This window comes from Manis javanica, chromosome 1 (assembly GCF_040802235.1).
Source record: "Manis javanica isolate MJ-LG chromosome 1, MJ_LKY, whole genome shotgun sequence".
NCBI classification, from domain to species: Eukaryota; Metazoa; Chordata; class Mammalia; order Pholidota; family Manidae; genus Manis; species Manis javanica.
The window spans coordinates 179,096,100-179,109,044 of NC_133156.1; the positions used below are offsets into that span (position 1 = coordinate 179,096,100).

Consider the following 12,945-nt stretch of genomic DNA (forward strand, 5'->3'; position numbering starts at 1 on the left):
AAAATTAAATTGTTCTTTGAAAATGTGGAAGATCATTAATTTCCATTAAAGTCACACATTTTTTTTCCAGAAATTTCTGAACACAAGGAAATGTAAAATGCACTTAAAATCAATAGTTGTCATAGCACAGAGAAGACAAGTAGTGATTCTATAGCATCTTACTATGCTGATGGACAGTAACTGTAATGGGATATGTGGTGGGGACTTGATAATGGGGCAATCTAGTAACCACAATGTTCCTCATGTAATTGTATATTAATGATAGCAAAATAAAAATAATCAATAGTTGTCATAACTTAAGCTGGTTACAAAGTACTTGTTTACTCCTATAGTTGGTCCCAAACTGCTGTGATACTCTTTGGCCCTTGCTACTTGTGACATTTGTGTTGCTTTGTTAACAGCTAAGTCATTTCCTAGTGGCACACTTCCACCCCTGCTACATGTATTTATTTCCTTTCTCTCCTTATATTTCTTCTGTATTTATGTAAAAAACATTACTAATTTCCTTCATCTGCCACTGGCTGTCAGAAGCCCTTGAGCACTGATACTTGTGCTTTAGTCTGAAAACTCGCTCACTCAAAACAGTACTTGATAAGGATCTGTGTTACCATGTCACTGAGAGTGGATTCTGGCAGCAAAGTCTGCAGAAAAGATGAATCAACCAGCTTTTTATTGCTTCTCATCCAACTTGACTAAAGTAAAGATTTTTCTGAGTGTAGCTTACAGTGCAGTCATGGGGTATACTAGAAAGTTATTGTTACTACTTTCAACCAGCTCTGTTCCTGATGTCATAGACTGTGTGTGTCTCATTTAAGCACTCTTCTGAAAGATCCAAATACTTCACTCACAATAGAGTCCCTGAAAAAAGTAGCATTATGAGAAGTTAATACTGTATACTTTCAGGTCCTGCTCCGGACCCTCTTCCCAATCTTCATAAGCTTCCTGGGTAATGTCACACTCTTGTTTGGTGCCATCTAGACTGTGGTTAGTATGGTAACCACTTACTACATGTAGCTATTGAAAGTACATTTCAATGAAGTAAAATGAAAATTCAGTTCCTCAGTCACACTGGCCGCATTTTAAAATGCTCAGTAGCTATGTGTAGCTTCTGGCTATCATAGTAGTGTAGATATGACTTTTCCATTATCACAGAAGGTTCTTCTGGTAGTGCTGCTCCACCTAACTTTAAGTCCAAAAGAACTAGAAAACAAGTCCAGATGTCTTCTTAGAGCATCACCTCAATCTTCTCAATAAAAGTACCTTCTGAATAAAAGATCCACTTGGATGTCCCACAGGCAAGTCCCACTGCATATGCACAATCCTGTCACCTTTGCTGCAGACCTGCTTCTCTTATCCCTTACCTAGAAAAGGGCACCTTCATCTACCCTCAAACCGGGACCTTCAAGTTAGCCACTCCCCACCTCCCTTCCATAGCACCAGTGGAACCTTACAGCCATTTGTAAGGACTTGATCATTTATTGGAAGTGAGAGAGAGAGAAGCATTGGAGAATTTTGAGCAGAGGAATGACATGATCTGCCTAACATTTCAGCAGAATCACTCTGGTTATTACTGTGTTGACAGTGAACTATTGGCAGACCAGTTAGGAACCTTTTGCAGTAATTCAAGCAGCACATGAGGCTGGCTTGGGCTCGGCTATTAAAAGTACAGGTGCTGATATATAGCAAGTCCATATATAGCAAATGCCAAGTCTGTTATTTTTTCCTTGTTCTAATCTGTTTTCTACACTATAACCAAAGTGATCTAAAATGTGAGCCTGATTCTGTCACTACCCACCTAAAATACTTTCTTTAATTATTCTTATTTAATTATCCAGAATGAAGTCTAAACTCTAGCATGACTTTCTAAGCTTTTCAGAATCACATCTCTGCTTAATAATTCTCCAGCCCAGTCTCTTACCAAGCTCTACCCTCCCTCTTCCCCACCTCTACACCACTTCAGCTGTGCTATCCTAGGCCTTTACATCTTCCATGCTTACCCATCTGCCAAACCTCCCAGCCCTACTCTTCCATTCTGCTGGCTAACTTCTTCATTTGCAGGACCCAGTGTAGACATCACTTTCAGGAACTGGTTTAGGCATGCCTGTCTGGGTTCCTGTGGCACTCTGAACTCATACTTACAGTGGCACCTACACATTTAATTGTAATTGCTTATACAAGTGTTTCTATTTGCCATTAGAGTTGTTGTTCAAAGGCAGCTACCTAGTCTTATTTATTGCTGTATGTCCAGTATTTAATGCTAGGCACTCAGTAGTAGGCTCTCAGTATTAATTAGCTGAGCATGTCTAAGGTTATTAGAAGCCTGCCTAACCTTCTAGATGCTTGAGAAATTACTATTTGTTTGTGGCTTGTTTTTTTTGTAACCTATTTAGGTTTTCCTAATACTTAACTTGTATTTACAAGAGTCTGTCCATGCCAGTCACTGTTGTGTCAGCATATAAAGCAGTGAACCAGATAATAATCCCTGCCCTCATGGAGCTTACATTCCATGAAGAAGACACATGGGAAACAAGATAAATAAAATCTAGAGCATGTTAGTTAGAAGGGCTAAGGAGAAAACTTAAGGGAAAGGATACAAATTATCATAGAGGAATGCAGGTTAAAATAGGCTGTCCAGGGAAAACCTTCCTGAGAAAGTCATCACTGAGCAGATGCTGAAAGGAAGTAAAGAAGGGGGCCATGTGACTGAGGGAACAGCATCCAGGGCAGCAGGAACAGCAAGTGCTGGTCAGCAGCAGCCTGATTTGCTTGACAAACAGCACATAGGCCAGTGTAGCTAGAGCGGAGTGAGCAAGGGAGTCAGAAGTTAGCAAGATGGGGGTGCTGCACCATACAGAACCTTACAGTCATTCATAAGGACTTACTGGAAGCGAGAGAGTGAGAAGCAATTAGAGATTTTTGAGCAGAGAAATGACATGATCTGCCTGATGTTTTAACAGAATCACTCTGGTTATTACTGTGTTGACAGTGAACTGTAGGAAGACCAGTTAGGAACCTTTTGCAGTAATTCAGGCAGCACATCAAGCTGGCTTGGGCTCGGGTATTAAAATTGCAGGTGCTGAAAAACTGAAGGAACAAAACAGCAGATTCACAGACTCCAAGAAGGGAGGGGTGGGGTGGTGGGGGAGAAGGGGATTGAGGGGTATTATGATTGGCACACATGGTGTGTGAGGGGTCACAGGAAAGACAGTGTAGCACAGAGAAGACAAGTAATGACTCTGTGGTATCTTTCTACACTGATGGACAGTGACTGAAATGGGGTGGGGGGGGTACTTGATAATATTGGTGAATGTAATAAACAGTGTTTTTCATGTAAAACCTTCCTAAGAGAGTATATCAATGATACCTTAATAAAAAAATAATTTTAAAAAGTGCAAGTGCTAAAAAATGGTTGAATTCTGTATATATTTCAAAGGTAGCACTAACAGATACTGCAAATGGACTTGGCTGTGTAGCAAGAAAGAGGAATCAAGAGTGACCCATGGTTTTTGGGCTGACCAGCTGGAAGGACAGTTACCATTTCTGCAGTGGAGAGACTGAGAGGAGCAAGTCTAGGGAAGGGAGGTGTATGAGCTCGGTGTGACACATGTTGACTTTGAGATGCCTATCATCCAAGTGGAGATGTCAACTAGATCACTGAGTATATGAGTCCAAAGGAGAGGTCGGTCCAGGCAGGAAATACAAATTTGAAATTCATCAGCACTTAGGTAGCATTTAAAGCCACAAAACTGACTTAAATACTAAGGGTGTAAATATAAGTAGGAAAGAGAAGGTAAGTGACCTGAGTGCTGAGGTGCCCCCGATTTAGAAAGTCAGAGACAGAAGGTGAGCCAGCAAAGGAGGCCAGAGGGGCAGGTGGGTACTCGGGAAGCAAGGCAAAGGAAAAGTATTTCTAGGGAGCATCATCAGCTGTAGCCATTGCTGCTGATTAATTAGATAGGGACTAGAATCAAACATTAGATTTTGTAATGTGATCCTGTGTGACTTCTTAGTAGTAGTTGAGGTAGAATGGGTGGAGATAAGGCCTAATTGAAGTGAATTCAAGAGTTAACGGGAGGAGAAAAATTGGAGATAGGACTTTTAGATGGTATTTTGAAGAAAAATTCTGTTGTAAAATGAAGGAAAGAAATAGGGCGGCATTGGAGGGGAAAGTAGGATCAAAAACAGGATTATTTTTAATACAAGAGAAATGAATATTTGGATGCTGATGAGAAAGATCCAGTAGAAGTGGAAGTGATGATGATACCAAAGTAGAAGGGCAGAATTCTGGGAGCAGAATCTCTGAGTAAGCCTGAATGGTTGCAGTCTTTTGCACGAATAAAGGGTTGACCTTAGAGAGACTGGGGGTGCTTTATCCATAGGAATGGGAGGCAAGTTGGAGTGTATAGGCTCAGATGCAGGTAGGTGCATAGATGCTGTGGTAGTTGCTTATGGGACTTCTCTTCTGATTGGTTCTATTTTCTCATCAAATTAGGAAGTAATCAGCTCAGAGTGAGAGCAAGGGGGAGGAGAAAAGAAAAATAAGCAGTCTCTAGAAAAGTCCATTAACTGAAAGAGCAAGGAGGAAAGAGAAGACAGGAAATAATCATCTAGGCAGGCGGGAAACAATATGATTGCTAGGCAGCATTAAGGGCCCACTGGAGTTTCATGGTGATGAGTTTCAAGGGTGTTTTTTTTTCTAGCCATGTTTCAGCTGCATGGTTGCAGGCATAAACTTCAGTGATGAGGTGGATTTAACTAGGGTGTAGTTGAACCAGGCAAGTTCAACAAAGCCCAAAAAGAACAAGGAAATTGAGGATGTATGCAAATACATAATGGTAATGATTGACATGGATTTAAAACCACATGAGGAGGGAAGTAGTCATTGCTGAAGGCCTCAGTTTATGCATGACAGGCAAAGCAATCTAGTAAATAAATTGTGCACCACTGAAATTTTTGTTTCAGACTTTGTAGAATTCATTTGGGATCCCTTGTCAACCTCACAGACAAGAAGTTTAATAACACACTGCAGAATGATTCTTGAACATTCCACTTGTGAAAATGAAGTTAGTAAAGGGAAACAGGTAATAATAACTTATTTAAAGTTACACATTTCTTGATTTATTTATAGATCAGTGTGATTTTATTGGAAATCTTTGTTTACAGAAGATACAGAAGAGATAATCAGAAAACTAGGTGGTGAAAAAATGGACTTAAGGATTTGTAGAAACTAGGGTTGACCATTTTCTCCTGTCTATACTAAGATGAAAGAATACATCTTGATGTTTCTGGACACTTGAACAGGGATGTTAATCATTATTAATTACAGGCTACACATACATGTAATAAGATCCAAATTATTTCTTTCATTCTTATTTCTGTGTTCAGCGATCTGATTTGTGCTCTTATGACCCAGCCAGCTATCTTTCAGGTTTGTTAATATACATTGGGCCTGCAGAGATGAACAGGCATAATTGCATTTGTGCAAATTCCTTCTAAAAAACAAACCTCTTTACCTTTGTTCATCTGGCAAAAATCTAGTATTTTAGCCTTTTCTTAACAAATTTTTTTTAAATTAGGTTAACTGATTATATTGGGTAGTTATTTGTAATCTGCCAAAGTTAAGAACAGTAATCTCTTTAGAGATTCAAAGTTCAATAGAATAGATTCTCATTTTACTGTAATTTAAATGAGTTTTACTGAACATAGGACATGAGGAACTTTTTAGAGGCTTTGGTGAGAGTCTGTTGAATCTTATTTATTATAGTACTCTGTTTTTTATCATTCTGTTAATGAGAATACTGTATACTCAGATGGTTAAGTAAATAAAGTAATTTTATGTTGAGCTTTAAGGAAATTAAAGAGAGATTGGTAGACTGGAGAGCACCCAGAACAGGGTAACCAAAGTGGCTGAAAAGCAAGGAGGCATGTCATGTTTAGCCTCTGCACACCATGAACATTTAACACTTGCAAACGCTCTCATGAAGGAGGAAGGCTGTAAGAAGTAAGAGGGAGAAGACGGGTCCGGGCATGATTCTGCCTTCAGAAAGCATATACTCTTAGAGGAAATAGTATATACATGAACTATTATTTTTTAAATAGGAAGTGAGAGGTGGGGAAGACAGCACTTAGTTTAATTCCTGCTATGTAGTAGACACTCTTGGGTCTCCCCCCAAAGATTTCTTATATCACTTAGTCCCAGCAGCCCTATTTTTTTTTCTTATGAATGTTCGTTTGATTTTTATACTTCATTTATATGTGGATCCCACATTTCTCCCTTTATTATTATTATTATTTTTATTTTTAATAAAATGCTGAAGTGGTCAAGATAAAGGTAGAAAACATAGTTTAGTGCTGTAAGAGGACAGCAGCCCTATTTTTAAAAATACAGATGAAAGCTTCATTTCACTCTTTCTTCATAGTAATACCTTGAGTTAGAATCCAGATTTGAACCTTGAATAGCCCTAGTTTATATAGCCCAAGCTCATGTCACTTGCCCCACTGCTTCTCCATGAGCAGTTCAGATAAAGTGCTGTGAAATATCAGAAGAGAGACAGGAGAGAGAAGTCACTCTCTGCAGTGGAAGAACTTTTGTTAGAAGTGACATTTGAGCCTGAATCTAAAAGGAAAGTATAGGATTTGAAATGTAGCAACCGTTTGGGAAAGGGCATTCTTCATCTCCCTTCAGCAGGATAAAGACACAGATATGAAAAATATGAAAACCATTGCAAAAATTAGAGATAGAAATTTTAAAAAGATGTGCATGGAGATAGTGTTAATATTTGAAGAAGGAATAGATTTATTCTATGTTACAGAGCATAGAATCACTATTAGCAGGTAAGAGCTACAGGGAAAGAGGTATGCAATCCTGTATTTGCTGTCTATATAGAATTACGTAATTATAACCTAAATGTAAATAAGGCTTTACCACTTACTAAACACTTTCACATTATCTCATTTGATGCTCACAACCTCATAAAATATGTTGACTTAAACTGCATTTTACAGATGAAGCAGCTGGGGCCCAGAGGGCCAAGTCACTTGTGAAAGATCACTTAGGTACTAATTAGCAGGCCCAGCACTTTGTAATCTGTAATCACTTAAGTCTTTCAGTACTGTAATGGAATGACAGTTTTTATACTGGTTATTTTTATTCTGGAACCGCTCCCACTATGAATGTTGAAAATAGGTTATTTATATTATTAATGGGACACTGGACTACATCAGGATTTTTCAACTTTGGCACTCCTGGCATTTGGAACAATTCTTTGTTGCAGGAGGCTGTCCTGTGCATTAAATATGCTTAGCGATTTCCCTGGCCTCTGCACACTAGATGTCAGCAGCATTACCCAGGCTTGACAACCACAAATATCTCCAGACATTGTAAAATATTCCCTGGGCATGGCAAAATTAGTCCTACTTGAGATCACTAAACTACAGAATGCACTGTACTGCTAAAATGACTTCTTTTGGTAAATAGATTTCTACTTACAATGATCTGATGCTTGTAAATTTTTAAATAATAGGATTTACTTTCATCCATTGTTTTAAGAATGAAGAAGGCAATAGAAGATGATATTTTTATTCCTCTATATCCAAAGAGGTAAGAGCTGTTAATTTCTAGACTGTATGAAATAGCTAATCATATAATACACATTTGCTTAGGAACATATTGCACAGGAAACTATTACCAAGTTTCAAAACATATACCTATTAAGATGCAAATTAAGACTTCCACAAATATTTCTCAATTTTTTTTTCATGCCATGTGTGAAGCCTGGCACTTTAACACAGGTATTTTTTAATGTTAGTCCTAAGAACATGACAGGTGGCATACAAGAGTGGTTAATAGCATGGGTTCTGGAGCCCAGATTCACCATTACTAGATATTTGACCTTAGGCCTTTCTGTACATCAGTGTCCTTCCTTGTATGTAAAATGAGGCATTAAATAAATGCCTGCTTCACAGGACATGGTGAAGAGAGGGGGCAGAACAATGCCTGGACATGAAAAGCATAGAATAAGCCTGGAACACCACTTAGGGGCCAGAAACTGCATCTGTGAATCATGTATCTTAAATTATGAAACCAGCATACTTGGTGCATGTTCATACATCGTCTAAGAAGGCATCAGTTGTAATAATTGATCATGAACTGAAGCTTGTCCATTGCATACACAGAGGATAGAGGAGCTTTATGGAGAGAAAAGAAACAAACTTCTAAGCTCTGGTTAATTTGAATCATGAAGAGATGTCTGCGTATAAAAATTCTTCCCTGTTAAGGTTTGTTCTGTAATGTTTTAGAAAAGTAATATATTCACATGGTTCAAAAGTATGAGTGTGTATTTTGAGAAATTTATATTTAAAATGAAAAGTCTTACTCCATCCCCATCCTGACCTGCATCTGGTTCTTCCCTTTCCTCTACACACATACATGCATGCAATAATAAACAGTAATTTTTTTACCTTTCTGGAATTTCTTAATGCAGTTAGAATACTTACATATGCTGTAATCTTATTTTCCCCTCCTTTCTGTAGCAGAGAAAGAATATTGTAAACCATTGTTTGGTACCTTACTGTAACTTAGTCCATCTTTGAGATCTTTTCATGTCAGCACATAGGTAGTTTCCTCATTCCTTTTTAAGCTGTGTAATATGCCATGATATAATGTACTGTAACTGATGGGCAGGTAAGTCATAAACCATTATCAACAATGTTGTGAGTAACTGTATAGACAGATTCTGTACATGTACAAATATATCTACAGAAGACATTCTCAGAAATGGGCTGAAGTCAAAGTGCATGCATTTATAATTTTGATATCAGAGCATCTCCATTTACATTGTCAAGGCTTAGTTTGATTAAAAAAACACTTTAAAACTCTGGTTCTGAAAAATTAACAGTGGGCATTTTCTTTCTCTTTCATTTCAAATTAGTGCTGTGGAAAACAAAACATCACCACATTCAAAGTTCCAAGAAAGACAGTTCTGGTCAGGTCTAAAGGTAAGTGGAAAACTGCAAAAATAAGATACTTTTTCTTTTAAATACAGTTTACTATAGAGTGGAGACCAGTAAGATTCTTTAATTAAAAAAAAATAAATATTTTATAGGCCAGGTAAAATATTATAGGCCATTACAGACAATACATAAACAAGGAGCATAGTTGTGTTTCAGTAAAACATTACTTGTGAGCACTGAAGTTTGTCACATAATTTTCACCTATCATGTTTTTTCAATTACTTAAAAATATAAAAACCATTCTTAGTTCACCAGCTCTACAAAAACAGGCAGCAAGCTAGATATAACCCCCAAGTATAGCTGACTAACCCCTGGTCAAAAGGTAAAGGATGAAGCATGGAAAGGACTTGATGACTGACCACATGTGAAGAATGTAGGGTGCTGGCCAACTTTGAGTTTGGCAACCTGATACTTTATAATGCCATTCCTCGAGGGCTTCGAAGGGGATTCAGGAAGACTAGGTATAGGAGGGAAGATCTGTTTTGGACCTAGTGAAGTGAAGGTTTCTATGAAACAGACAATGATAGAGGTCTAAGAAGCAATTAGACACATGCTTCCAAATTGCAGATCTGAGTTGGAGATGTGGGAGTCAGCCTTACGTAGGCAGAACTTTGCTCCATAGTCATTAATGGCAATTTCTGAGGAGACTGGGTGAAGCATGAGAATGCTAAGGACAGAACCTTGGGAAGCACTGAAAAGAGGTGGGCAAAGTAGACTTCAAAGAAGTTGTGAAACTTGGAATAGTCAAGCTAAAGTGGCATCAGGGAAACCAAGTGTTAATTATGCCATTGAAGAGAATTAGGAGAAGACTAAAAATGTTTACTGGATTTAACAATTAGGAGGTCATAGGTGACCTAGCAAGAATAGTTTCAATAGGGTGAATCAATACTTGTCATGTGGCTGAATCAGGGAAAAGGTTTTATAGGAAGAGGGAGCAACATCAGTAATGACACAAAGTGAGAAAAAGCATTGCCTGTTAGTACAATTGCATGTAGTTTAGCACTTAAAGCATGTGATACCGGAAAGAAAGTGGAAAACACCATAAATTTCACAGAAAGATCTGAATTTAGTGTGGGAAAAGGCAATCAATACTAATTTTATTAGAATTTCTTAAGATAATTTTACCCAAGTTATCTCCAAACTCACAGGGGGTTAATTTTATTTTATATGTCAGAGCAGTGAGGCTCTCAGGTTTGGTTTCTCAGGGTCATACATTGGTGACAGTGGCACTGGCTTTAACAGCAGTCCTTTATGAGTCCTGGGGTCCTGCAGTCTTATACCCAATGGCCCCAGGCTCTGAGAGAGTGTGGACTGAGGAAATTATTGATGGGGAGTGGTTCCAGCAAAGTTTGATGACATGGATTTAGTGTGGTTGTCCAAAAAATAGGATGAGCAACTACGCAGAGGTTGGAAAGAATTAGGTTTTACTCATTTTAGAATCAATAAATGCCTGACAATCTGGATAGTTTCAGCAGTGTTAATAGTGTTTAAAAGAGTTTGACCAACTTTTTGTTTGTTGGAGACTGTATACCCTTTCTCCAAAGAAAAGCTATAATACTAACTTGATATTTTATTTCACTTTAGCTCTTTGGCAACATTCTTCTTTGGAATGAACTCCTCCCAGATGACACCTTGCAAGAGCTAGGACTAGTGAAGCTGCTAAATCGTTACCTTATTATAGTTCTTCTTAATGCCACACCTGGGCCAGATGTTGTCAAAAAGTGCAGCCAGGTAAGTATGAAAGAGCTGATTCTAATTTTATTATTTTTTAAAATTCAGTCATTAAAATCTATTTTGTAGCAAAATAATTAAAATTGTACTCACATTGTAACAAAGCAGTTAACAGACTAGAAATCCAGAAGCAGCTCCTCCCTCAGTATTTAAGAATTAGTATACTGGTTTGACATAGCAGTAGAGAAAGCAAAAATTACTTAATAAATGGTGCTGGGCCAACTGATTATTTTTAAAAGGATGTTAGATCTTCACTTCTCACTAAATACCAATATAAATTCAGGTGAAGTAAAGAATTAAGTGTGAAAAATGAAACTGAAATACTGTACTGAGAAGATAAATGACAATCTGATGATGAGGGAGTCCTTTCTGAACTTAAAAGCAATAGAAGAAATGTGAGAAAAGGTATAGATTTAACAAAAATATAAAACTTCAGTGGATCAAAATACATTACTAACCAAAAAGATACCAAGTTATTTGATCATTGTTAAAACTGGAGGATGGGTTCATTGGGCTCATTATTCTTTCACCTGCTGCTGTTTGAAATTTTCTGTAATAAGTTAAAAAGGAGTTGAAAAACTGAGAAATAGAAGGTTCTAACATATAATAAGATTAATATCTACATTTTTTAGAAGCTCTTTAAAAGTCATTAACAGTTTAAATCTTCTGATTAAAAATGTCTAAAAGACATGCAACAGGCAATTCACCAAAATGGAATATGCAAACATAACCTCTAAACATGTGGAAAAGATTGACAGTAGTGTTCTTAAATAGAATGAGACTCAGGCTTTACTTTCTGAACTTTCACCACCCTCAATTTGTTTCACGTTTAGCAAACATTATTACCAGCTCTCTGTCAAGTAGTGAACTAAATACTGGGGGTACAAGTTGAGTAAGGATACTCTTTCCCCTTAAAGACTCACAATTTAAAAATAAACATACATAATTTCTAGTGAAAGAAGAATATTAACAGTCCTAATTACCACAGAAATGTAAACAATACAGTAAGGATATGATTTTACCTGTTTGTGTTAGCAAATTATTTTACTATTATTTTCATTGTAATTCCTAGTTTCATCATAAGTGCAGGGAATCAGCCCCACATCATTCCAAGGGTCACCATTTACATAGAATGTGTTGTGTACTAGTTGTGTGGGGCACAGGTGGAAGGAGGGATACAATTATGGGGACTCTTTTGGCAAGATGTGTACAAAACTTCTATAGTTCATACCTTTGACCAAGGATAAATTCTTAGAAGTATAATTACTAAGTTAAAAATCAGAGATGCACATATATATTTTAAGTACAAAGAATACTGTAGCATTATTTATAATAGAAGATAGTTGGAAATGACCTGAATGTTTAAAAACATTGTCTGTCCATAAGATGTCCTGTTGTATATACGTTTTCTCATTCTTAAGAATTCATTTTTTGAAAAAATAAAACAACATGTAGAATATTAGATAGCAGTTGCCAACCATGATTTTCTGGCTGTGGTTTTTGTACCATGTAGTTTTAAGCTACAGTACTATCAAAAATTTAAATCGTCATCCATGCTCTGTGTTTCAGGGTCAGGTTAGTCCCCTCTGACCATAAGGGTGTTACTGCACAAGTAGAGAGATTCTTTTCATTGCTTCCGTCTGGAAAACCAAGCCAAGAAAACATGGCTTTAAGTCTGGGATCAAAAAAGCTGGGTCTCTAAGAATTTTATTGAGACCCTTGACAAGGGGAAAACAAGTGCAGATGACATATAGTTTGCATAACAAAACGTATAGGACTTTCTGCCTTAGGCAATCAGTGTGTCTGTTTTTTTTCTGGATAATTGAAAAAAGGTGATTAAGGAATAGAATAAATCTTTTTCTTCTAATGTGTTTTCATTGCACTCAGATTTTAGTAAGATTGCATTCCAGAACTTTAACACATTTTACAGTACATATAGTGCATTTTCTCCCAACCGTCTACTTTCTGTAAGTAGTGATCTTAGAACTGTAGCATAACCTATTTGTCCAAGAATTTCTTTGAATAGTATGATTTCAAATTTTTCCTTCCTCCCATTCTAGCTGCTTTTTATTCTTCCTTCTGCTATGAAAATGTTATCTTTGGTTAACTTTTTTTTGCCAAAACTTTCCCCTAAATCATGTATTACCTTTAGCATGATAAGTGATTCCCAGTACCCCCCAAAAGAAAAATTAAATGCACATA

General features: G+C 37.2%; 1 protein-coding gene across 7 annotated transcripts in view; it reads left to right on the forward strand.

The window, feature by feature from the left end:
* Nucleotides 1-12,945, forward strand: part of GCFC2 (GC-rich sequence DNA-binding factor 2) — a 62,443-nt gene that overhangs the window by 26,869 nt on the left and 22,629 nt on the right. For all 7 annotated transcript variants that reach the window (XM_073241901.1, XM_073241907.1, XM_073241916.1 and 4 more), the window contains exons 12-15: nucleotides 4,963-5,081; nucleotides 7,524-7,600; nucleotides 8,931-8,997; nucleotides 10,597-10,743. In XM_073241901.1, the coding sequence (XP_073098002.1) occupies nucleotides 4,963-5,081; nucleotides 7,524-7,600; nucleotides 8,931-8,997; nucleotides 10,597-10,743 (410 nt within the window). The remainder of the gene's footprint in view (nucleotides 1-4,962; nucleotides 5,082-7,523; nucleotides 7,601-8,930; nucleotides 8,998-10,596; nucleotides 10,744-12,945) is intronic.